General features: G+C 37.8%; 1 protein-coding gene across 5 annotated transcripts; it reads right to left on the bottom strand.

Moving 5' to 3' along the window:
- Window positions 1–963: 963 nt before the first annotated feature.
- Window positions 964–15,522, bottom strand: ZNF800 (zinc finger protein 800). 5 transcript variants are annotated; one of them, XM_061467556.1, is made up of 5 exons: window positions 15,362–15,522; window positions 14,608–14,718; window positions 12,255–12,350; window positions 8,688–8,831; window positions 964–5,586 (listed from the first exon to the last, which is right to left on the bottom strand). In XM_061467556.1, the coding sequence occupies exons 2-5, from the start codon at window positions 14,666–14,668 to the stop codon at window positions 3,815–3,817; spliced, it is 2,073 nt and encodes a 690-aa protein (XP_061323540.1). In that variant the 5' UTR covers window positions 14,669–14,718; window positions 15,362–15,522; the 3' UTR covers window positions 964–3,814. The 5 variants fall into 5 exon arrangements, with proteins under 5 accessions (XP_061323540.1, XP_061323541.1, XP_061323542.1 ...); XM_061467557.1 differs by having other exon boundaries at window positions 14,608–14,715; XM_061467558.1 differs by lacking the exon at window positions 15,362–15,522 and adding an exon at window positions 15,108–15,193.
- Window positions 15,523–24,912: the final 9,390 nt, after the last annotated feature.

Raw genomic sequence — 24,912 nt, 5'->3', positions numbered from 1 at the left:
AAGCCCATCATAATTAATCACTTATTTTTGCTACTGGAAAAAGAGAAAACAAAGCTATTCCACAAGTCAGAATGGAGACTTATGCTTCAAAAGAGCTACCAGTAGACTGAACCTTACAGGAAGATATTGGGGAGGAAAAAAAAAAAGGTGGCAATTGCAAGTTATTAAGCCACATCTTTAAGAAATTTGCTATGCAAAGCTTCAAGTAGAACAAAAGAATTTTGTAGCTTTGCTTTTCTGGATGCAGAATTGGAGATACTTAAGCAAAATCTTACCTTTGAGAGACAAGTAACTTCACCTTCATGTATTTCAAGATGCAGACTGCACACATACCCAGAACAGACAGCAGAAACCACAAAGATTTACTGAGAAATGAACAACTATTCTATCACTACACCTGCATTTTAATTTCCTAATCTTAATCCACAGGCATTGAGGAACTTTAGTTAACATGCACTTATATAAACAGCTTGATATCTTCCTTTACAAAATAAACAACGAACACAGCAGTTCTTGTCTTCTATTTCAGCTATAAAAAGAAGTAACATTAGTTGGCCACCAATGCAAATTCAGTGCAAAACTAGTAATCCTATTTTCTTATTAAAAGCCCAGCATATCCCATCTCCTTCAATATTAATATTAACTTTCATTTTAAAAGGGTAATATAAAAAAGCTTGGTTAAGGAAGAGCTTTGTTTACAAGGAACAAGCCAGCATCAACAATGTTTTCTAAAAATATAGCAGTGTCAACCATCGATGTGGAGAAAGTGTTCACTCCACAAGTGCCAAAGTTTTAATAACAAAACCCCACACATTTATTACAAGAGAATATTACAATCAACGAGTTTCAGTGATCAAAGAGTAAAACTTAACAAAAATTCAAACACTGTAATTTCCAGTTGTGGAGTGCTAGATATTCCAGGTTTACAAACACGACATCTTTTTGTTTATGCATACTTCAAAGTGATTTCCAGTCTGCTTTATTTTCCATCAAATACAGTACATTTATCCAAACAAAAGAATGTACATTCAATATAAAACATCTTGAGCAACAGTTACAGTCCGGTTCCCATTCACAGTATTTTTAGTGCAATGCACTAACAGGGCCAAATATTTCTCTATCCATATAAGTATTTTTATTCCTGATCTTGTGATCAACATTTTTAGATATATTTTATACAAAAAGTATATATGAACACAAGGCACCTCCCTAAGTAAGGGAGTGAACCCACATAAAAAACATGGTATTTCTTCTGATGCACAATACCTTTCAAATTGTAGCAATTTGACACAAATCACTAAACATTTTCTAAAAAGTAAAAAACAAAACAAAAAAACCCCAAACCACTGATGCATGAAACCTGCCAAGAATTTCATAATGGCAGGCATGCGGCTGCTTTACTACAATCTTGATTAAAAGGTTAAAAAAAGGTATCTAAAACATTTTCCAAATTATACAAAGTCAAGTGCTACCCATTAGTGGTCATTCATGATCTCCAAACAAAAAAATGTTCTGAGTTTCTCCCATACTATCCTCCCTTTTTATTAATATTTAATGAAATAAGCTAACATTATGAGTGGTTGTGCACAGATTGTCTATAATACATCAGCAAATATTCACTACCTTCATATTAACATTAGTGTGTTGATCTTTCAAAAAATAAACGGAAAAAATAAACTGCAACTATCATTAAAGTGCTTGTGTATCTTTTCTTAAAAAAAGTAAAGAATAGAGGAATGTGGATATGTTTGTAAAATTCCCAGATGTTTACAACGTTTTCCTATGAACCACACATGGAAACAAAATGGAGATCTTTGCAGCAACTTCAGTACAGCGAAATTCACAATGTCCCAGAACAGGGAAATCAGTCAAACTGAACAAATGGATGTTATGGCAAATACTAAAAATTAGTACAATTCAGCCAATATACACTATGTTGTTTGCTCTTATACATTCATTTGTAATAAATTTAAAACAGTATAAAACACAATATTTGCCAGATATCACAAAAAAGCTAAAGCTGTTCAATCAGCACTACTAGGGAGGACCACTATGCACGATGAGCTCTCTGAAGGTTATTTCCTAAATGAGGAACAAAATTCTTCTTCCAAAGCTGCTGTTCATTAACTTGCCTCTGTACTTTCTTCATTTCAGAAAGTTTGCTCTATACTGTCAAACCTCAACTGCATTGAGATAACTGCTAATTTAGAAGCACATGTGCATTTCAACTACTTCAGTGCTCGGGAAGAGGCACTGTCCAAGGAACAGTCAGAATGGTTATTAATACAGTAAGAAAACAACAGCTTATGAAAATATTTCCTCCTTATAGTAACATTATCAGGGTATTAGCAGTTCCAACAACAAACTTAAGAGTTTTTCATTCAAATGGACTTCAAACTTTCTGAACATCACCTGAACCTATTTGAGGAGAAATGCAAATAAACTAATGTTTTGAGTTTACAGACAGAATTTTCTGTCTTAAATTACATGATATAAATAACTTATAAGGCTAAGCTTTTAATTCATGATCAAAATGCAGAAGCCACTCCTCTCAAATACAGCGTAATTCAGGGTCCAGCTGAGTGTATTTCTGAAGTTCTGTTCCACTTAGCCAGGATTTGTTACAAAGTCACAAAAGCACCAGATTACAATTTAACATAGCTGGCTGGCAAGTCACTATAAAAGCTGAACACCTCCTGGGAAGTAGTTATTTCAGAGCTGAAATACAGGACAAGGCACATATACTTGGCTTTCTTTTCACCAAATACGCTAGAAAGGTAGTTCTGAATAAGGATGTTAAAAAACTCTTACAGGTATTTCTACTGTCTCTCTTCACTATAATTTTTTGTACAATTCGCCAACTTTCACGCATCAGTCAGCCACCGTGAAATACAAACTGACCACATACATAACTTATTTCCTTTTTTTTTAAAGAGGTCCTTTTAAGAATACGCCATCTTTAACATGAAGGCTATGGAAAACTGAGAAGCTACAAACACAACCCTTCCAAGTGCCAAAAAGTTCCCAGAGTACCATATAAGAAGTTCAGAAAATTCTTGGACAGACTTCTACACATATTTAGGCTTAAAAAAAAAATCTTGATAAGACTTGAACACTTCAAAAAATAAAATGATCAGAAGTTTCCAAACCGGTGCTTATATGAATAAGCATTAAAAGAATCAAATTCTAAATTTGATGATTTAAAATGCATTCGTAGGCACCTAACTCATACTGATTTTGCATCAAAGTAATTAAGCATCTGAATTACATTCCAAAAACCTGTTCCCTTTTTGTTGACAGCACACAGCCAATATACACTAAAATTGAAAAAAAAAACAAAAACAAAAGAATGAAGCACAAATGACAATTCCAACAAGTACAGAGATATTTTTTTCTGACAACAGCTTTTACTGTTGTACCTTCTTTAGTACTTCTTCAACTGTGTCACTGAGAAGTTAACTAACAGGTGAAGTTATTCAAACCAAACAAAAGTAATGTTAATTTTAAAAATTTACTATTTTCAACATATATTAGCTTGATTACAACAGATGCCTTAAGACAATTTAAAGAATTGACTCAATACAATCTAATCTATCTTCTATTCCAACTTCCTACAATGACAAATTTAGAAATTAACTCTTTTCCAAAACACTAAAAACATGTAAGAAATAAATTTGACATCTACCTTAGTATTTAAGCCACTAAACCATAAAATGATTTCGGCAATAAATCAACAACAGCAAAAGAAAGGCAGTGGTTTTGTTTTGTTTTGTTTTCTTTTAAAGAAAAATAATAAACAAAACACTTTTTTTCCTCACCAGACAACAGCTTTAGATCTTGTACTTCTGCCTTTGGTTTTATTTTCTTCAGTTGAGTGAGATACATTTGCTTTGTGAGTTTTCTTATGATGTTCTAGAAAAGCTTTTCTGGCAAATGCTTTCCCACATTTATTGCATCGGTGCAGAGAAAAGTTTTTTGTTACTTTTACTTCAATGCCAACATCAGCTCCTTCGTACTTTTTACTGGGAGAGTTAGAGGTGACATCCTGTTTTGAACAAATCTGTTTTGTTTCATCCCTCTGAGGGCCTCTTTTTGTCACCTTATTTAGAACAAGATCAATTGGCTTTTTTATTGCTCTAATTTCTAAACTTGCAGTTATTTTCCCAAGGTAGCGTGGTGACTTTTTATGAACTACAGTTATGTGCCTTATCACATCACGCTTGCGACGTGTTTCGTATGAGCAGAGTGGACACCTGTAGTATTTAACATAAATATTATTTCCATCTGTGTGTAATTCAATGTGTTTTGTCAAGTTCTGTTTAGAAGTAAATTGGCGTTTACAGAGCTTACAGTAAAGCTGCTTGAAGTCAAAGCCAGCTGAAAGTTTTGGCTTCCTGGTTTTTTGCTGGCCACCTGCAGCAGATGCATTGGTTGATTTAGAGGTTGATTTAGCAGTTGATTTACAGGTTGATTTAGTGGTTGATTTAGAAGTTGATTTAGGGTTTTCAGGGTCCTGTTTAACTTTATTTTTCTGTGCTGACGGTGTGCTTTTTTTCTCATTTGAATTATTTGTTCCCTTTAATTCATTCTGAGGAGAAAGGGCAATGGAAGGGAGTGAAGGTTCTACAGAATCTGCTGGTTCAACTTTTACTTTTATTTCTGTGCCATTGGCAGTATTGTTGGGTCCTTTCTCTCTTTTAGAGTTCTTTCCAGAAAGAGTTATCTTGTGAACAATTTGCATGTGCCTTTTCAGCATTATTTGTGAACTATATTTTCGCTTGCACAGAAGGCATTTGCATGCAGTTAAGTTGTATTCAGCCTTTGAAGACGACTTTTGTTTTCGGGTCTTAAAAGATTTTTTAGCAGAAACTGTATCCAAGAACAAAGGTTGCCCAGGCTTTGTAGCAATATCAGGAGTAATGGAATCCCTTCTTAATCCTCTATGAACTTCATCAAAATGCCTCCTTACGTTGGCTTTTGTAGCAAAAGATTTATAACACACAGGACAACTTCTACCTAATGTTACAAGGACATTCTTGTTTCGTCCTTTCACAGAGGACTGATTTGGTTTCTTTTTTGTTTCTATGTACTTCTTTAGCTCTTCCATCTTTTTTTTGTGCACTTTTCGAATGTGCCGGCGTACACTCCGTCTGGAATGAAATTCTTTCCTACAAAGGCAACATATCAACTGGTGGCCAAAATCAGAATTATCCAGAGAGTCCATCTCAGGATTTACTGCTGGAGGCTGTTCTTCAGGAGTAGGTATCCCTTTGTTTGTAACAGGATCAGCTGGAGGTAATTCTACAGTCTCCCCAGCTGGGGCTGGGTTTGGGGCTGGAGCTGAAATAGTCTTGGGTTGCTCAGTGCTGGGTTCCTGTATCTGTACTGGAGCTTGATCAGGGGTACTACTGCTTTCTACATTCTCATCTAGGCCATCAGTCCTCGATACATATTGAAATACAGCATTTTGATTACTTTCTATAGGTTCCAATTTAATTATATATTCTTGCTTATCTACCCTTGGATAGATTGCTTCCAGGAGGTCACTTATGGCTTGACTCTGTTTGTCATTTATATCTGGGAGGTCTGTGAAAAGAAGCAAAAGTATTTTTTAATGATTTGGTAATTTGAAGTTATTTCAAAATATCTTCTAACCACTCCATCAATTCAGTCATCAAATTTGTACAAAAACCCTGTACTTGTACTATTTTTCTGACCATTTACACTTAAAGACTTCAAGTAATCATTGCTATGGCATCAGTACAAGTTACTTTTTTATTAAAAGGCAATACTGGAAGTACACTCTTCTAGCATGCTGATGTGAAAGCCACCTAAACTAAAAATTAGCTTGCCTGGAATTAAACAAATCTTTAAAAATCTGTATCAACTGCAAAAATGTCAATGACTCAAAAATGACTGAGCTTATTTTACATGTGAATAACTAAGTCTGAAGTATTATTAGAAACCAATTTTCCACTGCTGGAAATAGGCATCCTCAATAAAGGAACCTAATTCTGGAAATAAGGTCTTCTCTGTAAATTCTGAACAGTCCTTAAGAAACAATGATATGTCCGTGTAACCTAAGCACTGCACAAAGATAACAGCAGATAAGAACTTAACTTCTGGGGCAGGGAAAGCTTTTAGTAATACCAAAGCAGTTAATAGGCTCAGTGATACAGTAAGATAGTAAATGGTAAGGACAGAAAAAAACCTGTATTATTCGGGGGGGGGGGAATGTTACTAATTTCTCAAAACAATAAAAACTGAGCCAAAGAAGCTATTTTAAGAAAGAGTAACTTCACTGAGATTCACCAAAGATTCATCCTGTGTTCTGCCCTGATAAAGAGTTGGAACACACTTAAAAATCAAGGATTCTCCTTGTTTGTCTGATGCCAGTAAACTTCTCAAGCTGAAGTTTGCTTTTGAAGTACTAATTTAATAAATGTTTTAAAAAAAAAAGTTTATGTTTTTGAAGCATTTATATTCTTGGCTTCTACAATATTAGAGTAGTGGGGTTTATCTTGTTTTACCAGAAATACTGGTAATTATACTGCCTAGTGGCTTTGCTGGATACAAGTTTTTGTATTTATGAAAACTAAGAAAAACAAATGATTACTCCCATTTTTACCTTCATGTCATTCATTATTTCAGAGGCCTCAATAATATCCTGTTTTTAAATGCCAAAGTAGTTAGTGATCTAGTTCCCAGCATGATACACTAAGCATCTGAACTGGCATAACTCAGAAGTCAAGGTGCTACAGCAAAATCGTGAGGCACCAAGATGATACAGTCTAGATTTCCATGATGATTTTGAAGACATGATTCCTGGTAACAACTAATTAAAACCCCACACTTAGTCAGGGCTGCTCCTTCCACACTGTCAGCAACACATAAAAAGTGTCTGTACATGAAATACACTGGTTTTGTTACTCAGAACCCATCTTTTAACGCTGAATTTTTAACACCTTTTGCAGTCAGTTTTAGATGCGACTATTTATATAATTTTTAACAAGGGTAAAAAGTCCTTGCTTTAAGTCCTTCCAAACCACTTAATGACTACACTAACAGACTACATCTCAAAAAGATCATCAGGATTTTCACCATGAGGATGGTGACCTTTCATTCCCAGCTCTTGTTTCCTACCTTTTATTTATTGAAAAAAAAAAAAAAACCCAAAAAAACACCTTTCACTTTATTCAGTCATCATCATACACAATTTCACATAAAACAAGTATTTATAGCCAGGATTTTCACCATGAAGATGCTGAACTTTTATTCCCAGCTCTTGTTTCCTAACTTTTAGTTACTGAAAAAAAAAACCCACAAAAAAACAAACATCCCTTCCACTTTATTCAATAATCATCATACTCAATTTCATATAAAACAAGTATTTATATAGTTTTATTCAGAGCATGTAGTATTATTCTCTTCATTTGCATCCCTCCTAGTAAGCAGTGAAATATGAAAGCTAGCCAGCAAATTAAATGAAGGCTAGGATTCAGGAGCTGGATGGGAAGTCTTTACTGAGGGCACTCTTATTTTGCTTAGGAACTTTTGCATCTAAGGCAGATGCACTTCTAACCTTGCTCTGAAAATACAACTCACCCCTTTTCACAGGGAAGCTCTGTGACTCTCTGCAACTGGCCAAGCACACTCATTTAAGGAAGGCGACAGTACTAGTCTTCTCACCTTCTTCTTCACAATATTAGCCGACACAATATGGGAAAAGAATTGCCTATGTACCTCTTAGTTTGATCCTAATTCTGTAAATATTGAGGCAGGAATGCATTAATTAGAAAAGAAAAATCCTCACTACATCTACGTTGATCTAGTCAAGAGATCAAGATAATTAGAAAGCTTTACAGAACATTTTTGAATGCTGGCACATTTCCAATTATTCAGCTTCACTCAGATCAACAAAAAGTCATCACTGGAATAAGACTTTAATGAACTTTTTCCGTAAAAATATACTACATCATCCTTTCCTTATCATCTTTCTTTTAATAATAAAGTTGATTTCTACAACAAAGGTGATGGGCTTGGCCTGATAAGAGGATATCTTATTGCAGATCAAGGTGAAGTGAAGGGGTGGGAAACAGACAGTATTATTGAAGCGCAGGTCCTCAAACAAAATGGTGAGCTTTTAGTTCGTGTTTCTTAATGAGTAAGACTGAAGGACTGTGCCCATGACACAGAGCACTTCCCAAGTACAGGAGAACATGATGGATATTGATCCCAGCCACTTTACAGCATCCAGCTAAAGTCCACCAGAGCTACGCTGTTCTAAAACTGAAAAGCTTTCGCAGATCTATACCTTTCTACAAGATTAATTTCCCAGTCCTTTGGCATGCTTTTTGGTATCTTTCACAGTAAAGAGGGAAAAATAGGAAAGAAAAAGGGGAAGAAGGAATACAAAGTGTTAAAAGGGACACTCTCCATTACGAGGTTGGACATATAACTAGCTATCAAATTATGACATTAACAAGGGTCTCGGTTGTTAATGCATAGTAAATGCATGCTATGGCTTCTTTACCACCATAAAAGTTATCTACATATGTTACTACTGAAATTTAATTCCACTTTTTTTTTTTGCATTATGTTTCTGGCATGTTTGTATAAATGGTACAGAAAGATAACTTTCTCAACTTCAGAGAGCTTTATTAAACATTTCAATTAGTAAGACTTACTGTCATCCATCTGGAGACTTGGAGGGCAATAAAACTTTTTATGAGTAATTAAATTTGGTAATCCTCTGAAGAGACTCCGGCACAATTTACACTCAAAAATAGTGTCCACATCTTTTAACAAGATATGTTTAAGTTGTTTAGTTCCTGTAATAAAAGAAACATTACACTTAAGGAAGGTTTTCTGTTCATCTTATAATTCACATCATCCCATGAAAATGGTAACACTTTAAATGCTGTTACAATTGTCATGTTTTAATCTTGTGTTAATACTGCTTTACTACATTGTGAAGTTTATGACACTTATTCAGAGTTTCACCATGAAAACAAGACTAGTTTGGAAAAAGAAAGTCAAGGATTATGCAATTACAGTTTACAGGGAAAACATGATGATTTATGACAAAAACTAACAGGTAATGTTAGGAAGGAGTCCATGCTACAGTATCTGGATGCTGCAGCATAATTGCCCAACAGGAAAGAACAAGCACCTAGAGCACTTAAAGAAGCCTGCAGTATTCCTTCTTTAAACTTATTCAAAAGTGCTGAGAAAACAAGATACATACAGCTACTTCGTGTAAAAACAGTACCCTGTAAGGCAAAAAAATAGAGCCTACAATAAACCAGAAAGAATAACAAACAGGTCAAGAAATGTTACTGTATCTAAGAATCTGACCCAAGATCAAGATGATGATCCTTAGGCAAGAAAGTAGAACTGTAGACATCTTTTCAGCCTACTGAAAAGAAAATACATATAATTTAAGTAGGCAACTTTTCTATTACAACATAGGCAGTATGACAAAATATGCTACGCAGGTTTTCCAGACTATTATACACTGTATATTCAGAAATTCCCCATGGATGCAGCTTGATCTAGTATTGTTGATGTATCCAGTTCCTCCCATGCTTAAAGAACTAAAAGGATTCAGAGTTTAAGTTACACTTCAAGTTCACTCCTTTATTTCTCATCTCACAAAAATTAGGCCTACAATTAGCAATGGATTAATAAATTGTTAATACTTACCCACTCCAAATTAGAAAGAAACACTAGCTAACCAAATCCAGCTTATTATCTTGCTTTTTTCGTCTTAAAATGGAATTAGCCAAAATTAATCAAAATATGTTAAATAAGCAAAAACATAAACTAGACCAGAAAATAGTGTCAGACAACTATGAAACAATATCAAGACATTCTTCAAGCTGAAACTGAAGTTCAAGTTTATTGCCATCAGACACTTCTGTTAAAGACTTCCTTTTAAAGATCAAATTCAGACTGCAGATTTCCTCAATGAGCCCCTTTCAAACATTAATAACTTCATAACAATAATAGTTTTTCAATACAAATGGGCCTTACCAAGGCAACTTTTTCTTTCTTGATGTAGTAGTACTACATTGTTCACAACTGAGTTTTACCAAAGCATGATGCCTTCTCAGTCTTCAACAATTGCTTAAAAATGGGACCCAAACTTGACTGAGGCTACTGTCCAGTTTCTGTCCCCTCCTATGCCCTTCCTGGACGTCAGCCCTAACCTCATCTTTTCTTCTCACTGCTCTTTCTTCAAGTGTTACCACCTCACTTTTATCTGACCTGTATTTTTAGACTACTGGACAAATACTTAGATTTAGTGAAAATCCCGAATTTAAAACTTGGACAGATATCCCCCAAAAGCAAGTTGTTTACTCAGATCTCACCAACCGTGTTTGAATTTCTGCAGATACAGAAAACCACTGAAAAAAAGGCATCTGAACAAAACTGATGATGCTCCATGTAGACTGAATTCCAGTAAGGTACCAAACTATAATTCAAACAAAAGGCCTCAAATTTGGTGACAGCACAAAATAATCCAAAATTTGGCCAAAATTTGCTATTGATGATGCCCTTGCCACAAACCCTTCTCCCAAACAAAACAGAAAGATCATCTAAATCATCACTGTTTCCCAATCAAGGGACACACAAGTTTCTTGTTCTCTGTCTTGTTATTTGACTGATATTTCAGTCTTTTTCCGTCCAGGACTAAAATGTTTTAGAATATCCAAATTATTGGTCTTAAGAATTGGTCTTAAGAATTGGTCTTAAGAATTGGTCTTAAGAACTGGTCTTAAGAACTGGTCTTAAGAACTGGTCTTAAGAACTGGTCTTAAGAACTGGTCTTAAGAACTGGTCTTAAGAACTGGTCTTAAGAATCTGAGTGAGATTGAAGGATTTCTGACATACCATAGGTCAGGCTAGATGACATGGTAGTCACTCCAGCTTCAAACCATCCTTATGCAACTATGAAGCTTTTCACTGCTGGGAGTTAAAAAAAAAATAATTGATCCTTTTGAATTAAACTGTAGACCTTTAGGGACTTCTAGAAATAGCAAATTCTTATTCTTGACCCAGCTGCAGACTGTAGCAACAAGCAGTCAGCCTCCTAACAGCATATGCTGCCTCCAGCTTACTGAAGCCTTCTCTATTTGGTAGTTAGATCTAACTGCAGAAGGTAATACTTTGTCAAATTATGCTAATAATTGTAAATGTTGACACCAGGATAACAACATAGTCACAAGAAATCAGTACAGAACACTGGTTGCTACCAATAATTCTCTGGTAGAAATACCAAAGTTCATGCCTTTATCAAGCAATATCATTTTTAGGGGGAAAAAAAAAAAAAATATCATCTGTTATTCTTGATGCTGCAGATGACAGAAGATTCTGCTAAAACCACCTAAATAGTTATGGACAATAATCTGGCTTTCATTTCTATTCCTTTACCACAAGAATCAAAATAGTTTCCTTCCAGAATGAAATGTTTGTTCAAAACTAAGAAATAAAATCCTGGTCTAAGTCCTTTTGCCTTCTGTTCAACTTCCCTGATGCAGGTGAGTGAAAACGTCAATGTAAACTATCAATTTAACACCTGCCAGTGAGGACAACCTAGAAGTAGCCCAGAGACAGTACTTTCACCTACTTTGTGCTATTACCAGTAGAGATTCTATTAATCTGCTTTGAGCAAAAGAAGCCTGGCATGGTTAACTGAGGCCTGAGGCAATCAAACCAAACTAAAAAAGGTTATTAGTGGCAACTCTCACATCCAGTGAAACTTTTCATATATATAAAATAACTCTATGTGGAAAAATCACAGAAACATATGTTTCAATAATCTCTGGGATGCTCACCCAAATGCTCACTTGCTATTCTCAGGTTCACTGCTATGTACCGTAACTCCCAAAACCAATAAGGAACACCTTAAAAGTAACATGACAAAGCAATTCTGAAAAGTTCAAGGTAAATACTAAATTTTCTCTTCACCTCAGGAGTTTAGGATGAACTCATTAATAACAGCAGGAGTGATGACACAAAGTAGAACAACAAACTGATTTTTAATGTTTTTGAGAGGTACTTATACAGCACGAGTTGTATCTTCACTATGTTATAGGAAAACCCTTATAAAAAGCAACAGCACCTAACACCAAAAACCTACAAACAGCTTGCAAAAAATGTAGAAAGTCAGATGTTGGTTAATATACTAAACATACATAACTCTTATAACCAAGTAAGGAACTTTTCACAAAATAAACATAGCTTCATACCTGATCGAAAACACTCAATAATTTGCTGAATACCAGATTTTGATGTCTGCAGAGGCTGCTGCAATAACGGAGGATCACCAGGTTCCAACAGGTGCACTGAAATACATGAAAGAATAATAAGCCATTAGGGAACACTCAAGGGATTACTAAAGTGTGGATTTTCTATGCATACAATAAACTAGTTAAAAAGAAAGACCAGGACTACAGTAAAAGTTGCCTTACTCAAAACTTTTCATCTACTTTGAATTAAAAAGTAGAATTAAAAATTAAAAAAGACCCAATACTGAATTTTCCAGCCATGATGCCTTCTGACAGTTTGCTGTCATTTTGATTTAAAGAAAATGTGTATTCAAAGCCATGTGTATCAAACACAACCACCATATATAAAACCAAATCAGCTCACTAGAAACTTGTGTCAATTAAAGCAGTTCCCCAGAACAATCTACTTGACTCCCATCATTCAAATGTAAACAGATGTACAAAAAAGCATTACCAAATACTGTACTTTGCAGGTATGTGATTTCAGTGTTACCAGTACCACCTAAGCACAAAATCCAAATTTAAAGTATCAGCGATCAGGAAAAAAAAAAAGAGCACAAGCGTAACTACAATGTATATACCAAAAAGAACTATTATAATATTTTTACCAATAAAACCACATTAAAGAAATGCTTCTGGTTTAAGCAAACTGTTGAAGGTACACCTTATTTATGAAGTTTCATTCCACATCACAAGCTTTGTAAAATCTACTAAAACCAAAACATTTACTGATCAGGATGACTGTTAAGTTATTTGAGTAAGCAGTATTTAGGAGTATCAGTAGCATTCCACTGCTGTATATGCATACGGCAACTAAGTTTTGCTCAGAGGGAAACCCAAATTTAAGTAAGAGCCTTACTCAAGTATTAAACACGCGTTCACAAAATTGACAGTTAGGTCTTCTTTTTCATTTCTTACTGACAAAATAACTTTGTACTTTGTAAATTGGCTCCTACTTTATTCATTTGGTTCTATTTTTAACCCCATTGTAAGGTTTCCATTTTTTAATGAAGCACCAAGCATCTCTAAGAGAGCTACTTTTGATAAAAAGCACTAGAGGTGTCACATAAAACTACTTAGAGATATTAAGTGCAAATAGATTAAACGCATTTTGACAGAAAAGTCATTCTAAAACATGTAAGGTTAAAAATAAATTCAAGCTGAAAAGAACATCAGAAAGAAAAGCAGTCTAAGAAAAGAACGATAGAATGAACACTCCTTCAACTATGCTGGCCCCATAACATACTATTATATATAGGAACACATAACAACCATTACAAATCAGCTAATCGTTTGGGGATCTCTAACACAATGACATATTGTATTCTACTGGCCTAGTCCCTGCTCTTCAAAATAGTATATTTTGGGTTGTATACTGCCTCTAATATGCATGTGCAGCATCCACTGACATCGAGGAGTGACATACGTGAAGTAGACATAACACATCGCTGTTATTTGTAAGGCGAGAAAAGTATTTCAGCTTTTTTAAAGCACTAGAACAACTCACAGCCATCTCATCTTAAACACAAAGAACTGTTTCTACTTGTGAACAATACCTACTCTCAAATTACATTTAATTAAAGGAGCATTATCAAAGTTGCCATGCTCATGCTTTCAACTATTAATTCCCCAAACCGATGCCTTTCTTTTCAAAATACAAGTGAAAGCATCCAAATAACATGCTCTACAACAAGGCCACAAGAAAAGAACCGCATTTCCTTTTAGGCTACCAAAAAGTAACAGTAGGCAGAACAATTACCAGAAACAGAAAATAAAATCTAGCAAGTTAGCTAAAACTTCAAAGTATTCATTACACTTTCCACTGATGGCATCTTCCAGGTCACACAGTAGTGGAATGCAAACAGACATTTCAGGACCTTTTTTTTAATTCTCTGAGAATAGCATCTTCAAGTTCACTCAGATACGTAAAGTAAAATCATTAACAATGAATGCAAGAGATTGCCAGAATCGTCATTTTTACCAAAAAAATAAAAAATAAAATCAGACTATTACACTTTTTGGCAACAAAAGGCCCAGTTGTTTTACACAACTTCTCGCCTTCCTCTCTCACTACACACAATGCCCATGTGGTGGTTTGGGGATTACTGCACATCCTGCAGGCACTCAGAAGCTATCTTCCTAAAATACATTTAACATGACAGTTCAAAAATACTAAAAAAAAATTACCAAACAAAATTCAGAAACTTTTTATAGCCAAAATTGTCACTGATAATGCACACTTACAACACGAGTTTCCACAAGCTTTTAACAGAGCAGAGAAGCAAAACCGCCGAAGCATCACACACAACTATACCTGGTTCACAGCATCCATGGTGATGGTGGTCAGTCTGACAACACTTGTCCCTCAGAGGCATTTTCCGTGTGCACGAACTACTTTCCTTCTACATCCAGCAGCTCGTTTCTGCTAAAATAAGAACATTAACTGTCACCCCCGAGCGGCAGGCGGCCCAGGAAGGGCAGCGTTAACGCCGCACACCCACTTCCTACAACGGCACGGCCGGAGCAGGCCAGGAGGCAGCGGCACCCTTCGCGCAGCAGAAAGTTTCCATTGTTTACAGCAGTCTCACAACGCCCTCTGCAACGGCCGCTGCGCCGAGTCCGGCCGCGCCGTTCCGTTCCCTCCGGCCCGGGCCCCGCCGCCACCTGTGCCCCGGCCTGGTAGGAGAGCCCCCAGTCACCGTCAGCCCAACCGCCGTCCTCCCGCCGAGCCCAGCGTAACCTCCCGGCTTCGCGCCCCCTCAGCAAGCGACTCCCGCCGCGCCTCTCTCCCGCCGCCCCGCGCTCCGTCCTCACCTCCAGCCCTCCTCCCGCAGTCCCGCCGCCGGGACAGCGTCCCTCAGCTCCCGCGGGAGCGAGAAAAAAGCGGCCTCCCCAACAGCTCAGCGACCGCTGCTCGCTCCCCGCGGCCCTGCCGGAGCTGGAGCCCAGCGTGCCCGCCACCCCACCACGCGAGAGCCCGAGCGGGGAGGGGCGAGCGGCCGGCAGGTGACAGCGGGCGCCGAACAGCCAGCGGCGGGAACGAAAGGGCGCGGCGAGGGAGCCCCTACCTGGAAGCGGACAGCCAGCTTCCCCCGCCCCGAGCGAAACTTTACTGCCCGCTGTCCCGCCACAGCGGCAGCCGCTGACCCCGGAGCCGGATGGGCACGGGGGCAGGAAGTGACTGTGGGCCTGCCGGCGAGGGGACGCGCAGTGCGCACGCGCCGCTCCCACCGGACCCCTGCCTGCCTTGGCCTCACAGGTGTTGGGCGGCCTCACGCGGCGGCCGTTAGGGCGGGACGGCGAGGCTGAGAGGGCTGGAGGGCCCGGCGGCCGGAAGGGGTCCGCGCTGTCCTTATCCGAGTCCCTGTGGGGAGTGAGGCTCGCCACTCATCGCTGCGCAGGACGGTGATGTGTCCGGCCCCTCTGAGGCACCGGAGCTCGGACGCCACCGTGGGAGCAGCCACCGTCACCTGAGGTGGCGTTTCTGCCCCGTCTTAGACCGGTCTGCTTTATTACACTAAAAATCCCCAACCGAACACTTAGTTGTTGTAGTAAATTCACCATGCAAAAGCATAGATCAATGTTTCCAACACCTGGAGGAAAAACTTGTGGGGTAGAGCTTTGTGAAGTGTATCGCTGCACTGCAGTGAATGGCTGGGCAGCTGGTGTCTCCACATAGGCTTTCACAAGGTGTCCACTTAGTCCTACACTCCCTCAGCAGCTTGGGTTGCTGAAAAGGTAATACTTAGTTTCTGCCAAAGGAAAGGATGTGATTAAGTCTTCCGCTTATGGAAAAGCCTGTGTTGTTTAGAAAAAAAAACTAAGGAAATGTAAGGAATAAGCGCATGATTACAGAAAAAATGCTGAGCGGTGATACTAATATGGAAACAATGTGACAAGCTTTGGCTTGTAATTCTTAATGGAGATGGGATTCGTGGTTTTAAAGTCAAATCTGCTGTCTGTGTTAGAGTGAGATATCTCATGCTGTTGCTCAAATCAGACATGGAGAGAGCCTACCATGTGTGACCATCAACTTGAAGCAATAAAGCCTTCTTTTAAAAGATGGACCTTGATTTCACCAGCAAGTCATCGTTTTCCAAAACAGCAGGAGTCCAGATTTAGACTCCATAAAGTCCATCTAGGTTTTGGTTAATAAACTGGAGGCACCTTAAATGTCAGAGAACAGTTCAAACAGCCTAATGCCAAGTAACGTCTGAAGTACAGCAGAAGTCAGTTGAAACTTTCATGTTAGGCAACCAAGCTCAAGTCTTTGCGTATGTCCAGAGATGCTCTCACCTTGATGAGCTTAACTACATCCTGAGCTCTGCTGTGTCATAGACACAGACTGGATGAGGCTTAAACTCTGCCTGGCCACTATGAACATTAGTAGCTCTATTACCAATATAATTTGAGTGATAAAAAAATAAGAAAGAAAAGCAACATGCAAATCATAAACTCAGCAATGGGAGTTCAGACACTTTTGGTTGTATTTCAAGTGATTGAAACAGTTATAACAACTTTAGCTAGTGTGTTAGTGCTACCAGCTATCACAAAAAAGAAGCAAGCGTAATTGTCCATTTCCTGGTAAACTCTCATCAGAAAGACCTGAAGTAACAGAATTCTGCTAATCTTTATTGATTTCATACAATTCCAGCCATAATTCGTCGTAGTCTTGAAAGGGAGATCTGTTTCATGCATTTCCAAAAATAATCATCCAAAAGTCCACTCCTGCCTCAGAATAGCCTTAGTAAGACATGGTGTCTTCAGAGGTGGGCTGTCCAGCAGTAGTTCCTCCATCTCTTCCTTGAATTTTACTGAAAAAATCTTTCTCAAGATCCACCCCTTTAATGGGGACAGTGCTTAAAGACATAAAGAGGAAAAGAATCCAATGCAGGTGAACCACTTCATGGAATCAAGTGTTGGAGAGCAAGAGTGCGTGCCCAAATCAGTAGCAATGGTATTCCTCACTTCAGCATCCCAGCGAGGCATTTTTTAGCATGCCATGGTCCTTTGCTGAGGTCTAGCTCACTGTAGAGTGTTTTACCGTAATAGTCATCTCAAATACTGAGTTACCTTGATACCAGCTTATAAATGTCATCTTCTAAGTGCAAGGATCAAAGACAATGAAAAAATCAAAAGCTTATTGTGCTAATTCTGCCAGTTCAATAACTAATTCCTCTTCAGCTTCAGAAAAATCATGATTTCTTACATATTGCATGCACAATTTTAGATATAGATCAAACTCCATGTAAAATTTCAGAGCAATTTAGGCTGGAGGGCATCTCGGCGGCTACTAGCTCAGAGCAGGACTATATTCATAGTCCAATCAGGTTGCTCATAGCCTTGCCCTACTGAGTCTTGAAAATACGGAAATTCCATGGCTCCTTTGGGGTTCTCCTTCTGTGTTTATCCACTTTCAATGTGATTTTTTTTTTTTTCTGCCTATACAATCAAAGTTTCTCTTTTTGTATTTTATAGTCATTCTCTTATGTCCTTTTCCTTTTCAGCTTTGAAAAAAATGGTCTACTTTCACTTCTTAATAACTCCCTGCTCAGTGCAGGGTAGGGATTATATCCTCTCTGTGTTCTCTTCTTCAAGATAAAGAAACTGTTCCTTCTGTCTCTGTCATATGCTTCAGTCTCTGGAACCAACTTTGTCACCTTCTTCTGAGTACTCTTCAACTTCTAAGTATCTCTTAAATACTTGGGAGCCCAAATTGGACACAGTATTCCAGATGTGGCCTCACAAATGCCGAGTAAAGGAGAAGAGTAATTTCCCTTCATCTGCTGGCAGTACACTTCTTAATGTAGCATGGTGTGTGGTTGTTCTTCATTACCTTAAAGGTGCAGTGCTGCTGATTCTTGTTCAGTTTTTTCACTGAGACCCACAGGTCCCTTGTTCCAGAGCTGCTACCTCATCAGCCAGTCCAATTGCATGGCTTTTTTTTTTTGTCCTGGGTGCAAGACTTTGTCCTGTCAGCCCCTTCTCCAGCTTGTTCAAGGTCTTCAGCCCTGTCCTCCAGCACATCAGACACTTTCCCAGTTTCACATCATGCGTGTGCTGAGGGTGAGTTCCAGCTCATTATCCAGATCACTAAGTATGTTAAACAGCATAAGCCCTGATATTGTTGCTCCTTGAGGAACACCACCCACAGCTAACTGCCAGTGAGATTTCAAACTACTGACTGCAACCCTTTTGACCTTGACAGCCAGACAGCTGTATGCTGCTCATACATACCTTGTAGTCTTCCCACCCAGTTACACTTGGATTTGGCTAAAGGGATTCCTTGAGAGCCCATGTGGATACTCTAGCTGAAACAATGGTAAATGATACCTTCTGCTTTTCCCTCATCCACAGAGCTATTCATTTCATCGTAAAAAAGAATGACATGGAGTAAGGAAAATTTTCCCTTCTGCCTTCCCCCTCTCCAGTTTTAGAAATTTCAAATAAATTAAGATTAAATACTCTAGTTTGGTGGGAAGGGGAGTTTCTTGGGTTTGGAGGATGGCCAAATAGCAGCTGAAATCTTACTCTCTCTTAAATTCATTTTCATAACTTTTGTGTCCCACTCTTAACAATGGGCAGTGCTGCATGAGCATATAAATCTCAGTAATTTACTGACCTTGTAACTTGTTTGTGAGTAAAGACCTTAATCTGTTTATTGTTGTGTTTAACTCATTTAGTTCATAATGTGCTTCATAATTGGTTAATTAGTGATGTGGGTGAACAGATACATCCAAACTTTGACCAGTCAGGCAGCCAGTCTCGCAAAGTATCTCTCTTACTGATAAAAGTTGCCAGCACAGATCAGGTAGTTCCACCTGACCTAGCAGAAGATGCCTTCGGGAGGGTGCTTTGCAGAGCAGAGTCCTTTCAGCTAGTCACTGGCTGTTGTGTGTGAGAAGTTTGGATCGAGGTATCAGAGATGCCAGTAAAGCTGACTTCATGCTGCTGCAGTTGCTCATCCAGCACCATAAACTGGAACCAAGATCCAATTTGTTTCATTGTATAAATGAAGAACAAGCAGAGGATGTTGCCTGACTTTGAAAAATGGAATATCCCATCATGATAATTGGAATCTATATTTAATATTTACCTAAATATTTATTCAGTAAAACTTACTGAATAAAAATGGTGGGGCAAAACCTGGGAAAATTTTCTTTTTACCTTCTACAGATAGGAAAAGATTCAATGACAGTAAACGGGATTTGAAAACCAAAGTTCTTCACAAGAATTATCTTGTTTTCAGTGAACGTGAAAATTCACAGCTAATTCACATGCAGTGTTAGAAGGTGCAGGATGCTCTTCCATGTAACAAAGGTAAAGATGAAAATACTTTTGATCCATTTCATGTGAATTGTAGGCATAGAAATACACTATTAGGGAAGAAGTTTTGGAGTTTAGCTGTTGTTCTCTGGCTGTTGTCAATATAACCAGCAGACTTTGAAGCAGCATCTTTATTTATTCATTGCCTTTTAAATGATATGGAACTGGTGAGATGCTTTGAACTGAGACTTCCGTTACCACTTGGTGATCAAATTCTTTTTTAATTGTTTCTCTGTTGTGGTTAATGGATTTGAGAAATCCAAAAATCAGAACAGTTTCTCTTAGTTACTGGATTGTGCTTCCAAAATGTTTAATGAAGTATTCTAGCAAGGGTGGTATTTTTTGGTAGAGGATATCGAAGCATTATCTCAAATCATTGTGATAGTACTTTAGTGTCCACTGAGAGGCTTTGTTCTGCCAAAGGGCTGGTAGGAACACCTCCTGAGATGCCTTGCCATCTGTTTATACATCTAAGAGCTGTAAGATTTGATTAGTAAAACACTTCCTCATGCTCTGTGGCCACTGATGTTTTTTCCTCTACTTGGGATGCATCTTGGATGAAGCACCTGGCTTCACAGTAGTTTTTCCTAGGAGAAAATAATTCTAAGTTGAAGTGAATGCTGAGCACAGTTCAGTTTTTCAGAGATAAAGGTGAAGTGGCATAAACTCTGGAGGATCTCATGCATAACGTGCTAATCAAGCAATGTCACAAATCAGTCGTAAGGTGTTTTACTGCAAATGCAGATATTCCAGCATTCCCTTATACATCACTCTTAGTTTGTCTTTCTGATGTGGTGTAGTTTCACCTAATGTTCTCACTGAAAGCATCCCATGATAAACTGTACATTCATAAACCCCAGATTAAACAAATTTTAGACATAGAAGTCTGAAAGCAGTTCAGACTATTTCAGGCACATTAAGACTCCTTTGTTAGAGTCTCTGAGTCCTTGATGGCCGGATGGGTAGAACGCTGCCAGGGAAGCAGAAGACCTTGATTTCTAAATTCTAAACTACAAGTTTGAGACCTCTTTTGTTAAGCACAAGGCACATAATTCAGTAAGGAATGCACGAGCTGGGGGGGCTAAAGAGAGATTAACAAAAAAAAAGCAGGTTCTTTTGATAATGAGATTAACTTGGGAAAAAGAAAAACAATTCTGAGTTCTGGTTGCAATTCCCAATGCTGTTTATTTATTTATATCCAATGAAGCTTAAATGGGAAATGAATAAACAAGTCTTTAGAGCACAGACATGTTGACTTTCAGATAAAGGTGGACTCTGTCAGACAACTCCAGGTTGCTTTTTCTTGGGTCAGTCACTGCAATAAAGTACATTAAAAGTTTCCTATGCACTACCAATGAAATGAAGTAGTGAACTAGTTCTCCTGATGCTGTTTTATAGCCCAATGCAACTTGGTTATAATATTCAGTTTTAAACTGTGTATATTATATGCCTCATGGTTTTGGGGGAATTTTAAATTCAGTTATATTTGCATCACATCTACATTTGCATAATTGCAGTGTTTACGCTATGCTTATACTTTAGCCTTGACAGTATCTAATGGAAAATCTCTGGGCTAGAATAATTCTGAATCCTAGTCAGTATGTATTCCAATCTAACAAGCAGCTGCATCTTCATGCTCTGTTCCCCAGTTAACACAAAGCTTCATTACACTTTTGGGATAAATACAAACTGCTATGTGAATTATCTTACCCATAATTCATTTATTTACAAAGTTAGTAAAGCTCATAATTAATGAGACTTCTCATGAGGTTTAATTCTCTTCTGTGCTTTCTAGTGCACTACTATAAAGTTTAGCAAAGGGAACAATTTGCAATGCATCTCTCCCTTAGGAGATCCTTGTTATCATTTGATTCAACCTATTCCATTTTTTTTTCCCCTATACGCTCTTCCGCTATGATTCCTGGTTGCACAGTGACAGCTTCACGTGGAGGCAGGAAGAATTTTCTGCCCTGTATGTATTTAGCTCAAGATTATGGCACTTCTGTGGAAAGTCTGAGCTGGTGGTTCAGTCTCCAGCAAGGGTGCACATGGACTGGAATCCAGGTTGCCCATTTCAGTGCTGCACCTTCTTCTGACAGTAGTTTCTGGCAGAAGAGTTGGATAGCATACAGAGTAAAGGCTTTTTTTCTTTCTTTCTTCTTTTTTTTTTTTTTTTTAAAGAATAATTTTGTGCACCTAGAAACAACTGAAAATAATGAAAAATAATCTGAGAAGAAAAGCTGTGGGAAACTGCAGGTGACAAGAAATGACCACCGTTTTGCACCAAGAAGACATTCTGAATCATTGTATCAGTGTGGTCAATAACTGTCTTATGAGGAAAAGTCAGTCTAACTGTATTGAAGACATAGCTTGGATGGTTTTCAGTGGGACTTGGCAACTTGTGCTGTTGGGGGTTTAACCTCAACTAGCCAAGAAGTTCCAATATTCTTGTTTCCTCTTCATGGATCATTAGCAAACACAGCATGATTTACAATTGAAAATGATTTGTGTTGTGTACCTTTCTTTAAGAAAAGCATCATTCAGTGTAAATATTTTCCCCTTCTTACTTTTTTTTAACTTGTAACTTACTGTTACCTGCTTAGCTGGGTTTAAAAGGTAAAAAGTATGCTTCTCACAGCCCAGAGAGTTAATTCAACAAAATAATGAATCTAATAAAATATATTAGGAAAAAAAAATTAAGACTTGCTTAGGCTATTATATCATTAATTTGAATCTTCTTACCTCAATCAGTTTTCATCCAATCTGGTTATTTTTTCCCTGCACAGTCTTCCTGTGGGATGAACATAAAAGTCAAATTAGTTCATGTTCTCATCCCTCATTAAACTGACTAATAGAAAATACAAACAGATATGCAATACAATGAGTTGCATGCTTTTAGAAATCATTTAATTGAGGCATATATATTTTAAGGGTTTAGTTATACTTGTGATGTACACTAGGAAATGGAGGAAAATAAATACATCTGGATAAGCTATTTGAGGCCAAACGTAGATCTTGTCTAGCATGCTGATTCACAAGGTGATCACATTCTGTACCATGTAGTGTAAATAAAAGCTATTTTTATTTATGAATTTGCTGAAGTTTAAAATCAGTATACAGCATTGCCAGCTGTCTCTTTCTTCTGTAGGTCATGGCAAAGGATGTAGACTGTTGAAGACTGAAGAGAGAGGGGAGGGGAGAAAAGATAGAAGAATTCCTAATCCTTTCATTGGAGAAGTTAAAGGAGTATACTCCTAAACTTATCTCTAAATGTACTGGTGAGGGGAAGGTACTGGGTAAAACTGGACAAGGGCGTATGTTTCTCGCTCTGTGTGTATGCATGTGTCTGTATGTACTCATGCAGTTGTATGGATATAGAATGGGAAAGGATGGGAAGCAATAGTGTGTGGGAGGTAGTTTAGAGAAATAGGAGATTGAGAGAAATATATCTGGGAGGAATCTAAGGGAAGAAAAGTGAGAATGAGAAAGGTGCATGAGGAGGGGGAGAAAGAACTGGGAAAAGCATAGGAAAGATTTAGAATGAAAGGATATAGTCAGATGCATAGCTTAAAAATAATGCACTCAAGATGGCCAACAAGAAGTATGACAGAAAAGGGGAGGAAGAAGTAGAAGCCAAGAAAGAGTAGGAAGTCAATTCTACAAGCAGCAGATTTCATTAAGCCAAGTTTCCTGTGGTTTTATGACTTACAATGAAATTATCTTGTTTTCTTTTCTTGGCCTTTGTAGTAAAAGCAAAAAGGAAGCATAAATATAAGCACCCAGACCCCGGGTCTAATCAGAGCAACAGTGCTTGGCAAATCCAGAAACAGCAAGATTATTTCTATTCAAAAAGGAAGCAACCATTTTCATTAACTTATTTTTATATGTGTCTGTATGTAAATAAAGTCCTGCTATTGCAGGACAATAGCAAACTTTTACATTTGTTTGAGAAATTCTGATTTCATTAGCAAACTTGCAAGGTATTACTGAACATCAGGGAACAAATACAAGTACCTCCTTGTCTGAGGAGAAACCATGAAAGCCAAAAAAAAAAAAAAAAAAAAGAATCTGAATTTCAGAAATAATACAGTCAAAAGCCCTCAGAATAAGAAATTTTAGAAATGCAACATTTAAATTAGCGAAACACACTTAACCCAATTAGTATAAAAACCTGTTTCATATAAAGAAATACTACAAATGATGAATCACATGATGAACTGAAAGAAAACAGAAATGGTACATGGCCTACTGTGTACTAGTGATAGGCAGCTGATAAGCTGATCTGCACATGTCTAAGAGAGGGCATATCCATGTAAATGAACTGAGGTGCAGCTCTGCCCTTGGTGGTAGGCTGATTGGTTTTCTACACTATGCTTGGCACCAGTCAGCTTGTAGGAATGTTGTAACACTGAGACCTTGATCACTCTGACAAAATTGGTTGAAATTTTCCAGAAGGTTCCAAAGCTATTGCAAGACTCAGCCTGACAGAATGTGCAACAGAGTAAACCTTGCTTCCTTAGGTAGTTGAGGCTGGAACTGTAGAAAAGCAAAAAGAAATGAGAGATTTGTTATATAGGTAGGCAGTTGATTGGCACTACATTAAAGCTAAATACAGTTTAGCTTTATACTAATTTGTACTGCGAATTAGATTTGCTTCTTGGATGGCAGTACATAGCATTTCTAATTTGGACTTGAAGTCCAAAATAAAGGACACTTTCATTAAAATAAAGCCAATGACAAACTAAAGGTACAAATTGGGAGATACAAAACACAACATAAATCTGGACAAAAAAGACTGTACAACGAATGTGGCAGAAAACATTGACGCAAGTCTATGTTCCTATTTCAGTGTCCCAAATCCACAAATGCTTAAGAAAGATATACACTAAAAAATCAAGAATCAGAAGATTAAGAACTGATGACAGAAATAGTACTCAGCAATAAAAGTGGGCAGTTACGTCAGTAGCAATATATTTCAGCAGCCTCCATTAAGTTGGAGTTAGAAAACAATGACGAATAGTTTCGAGGAATCAAACCTCAAACAGAGAATGAATTCCTATAATGAGCAGGACTGATCTGCTCTGATACTGACCTACTGTGCCTCTCTTTCACATTTTGACAGTACCTGTATGAATGAAATTTATGCTACTGAAACTGAAGTGAACTGAGGTTGGCAGAGGAGAGAATAACTTGGAGCAGGATACTTCGTCCATGGAGGAGTGCATCATTACTTGTGCTCAAACTGGTCTTATCCCACAACTTTTACTATTTTTTCTTTTTTTTTTTTCATGCG

Source organism: Pezoporus flaviventris, unplaced genomic scaffold (genome assembly GCF_033815535.1).
Source record: "Pezoporus flaviventris isolate CSIRO_AGI_PZ_B2104156 unplaced genomic scaffold, CSIRO_AGI_Pfla_v1 ptg000045l, whole genome shotgun sequence".
Lineage (NCBI taxonomy): Eukaryota > Metazoa > Chordata > Aves > Psittaciformes > Psittacidae > Pezoporus > Pezoporus flaviventris.
Note: the sequence above shows the minus strand (reverse complement) of the source record. Positions and strands in the feature narration are given on the sequence as shown.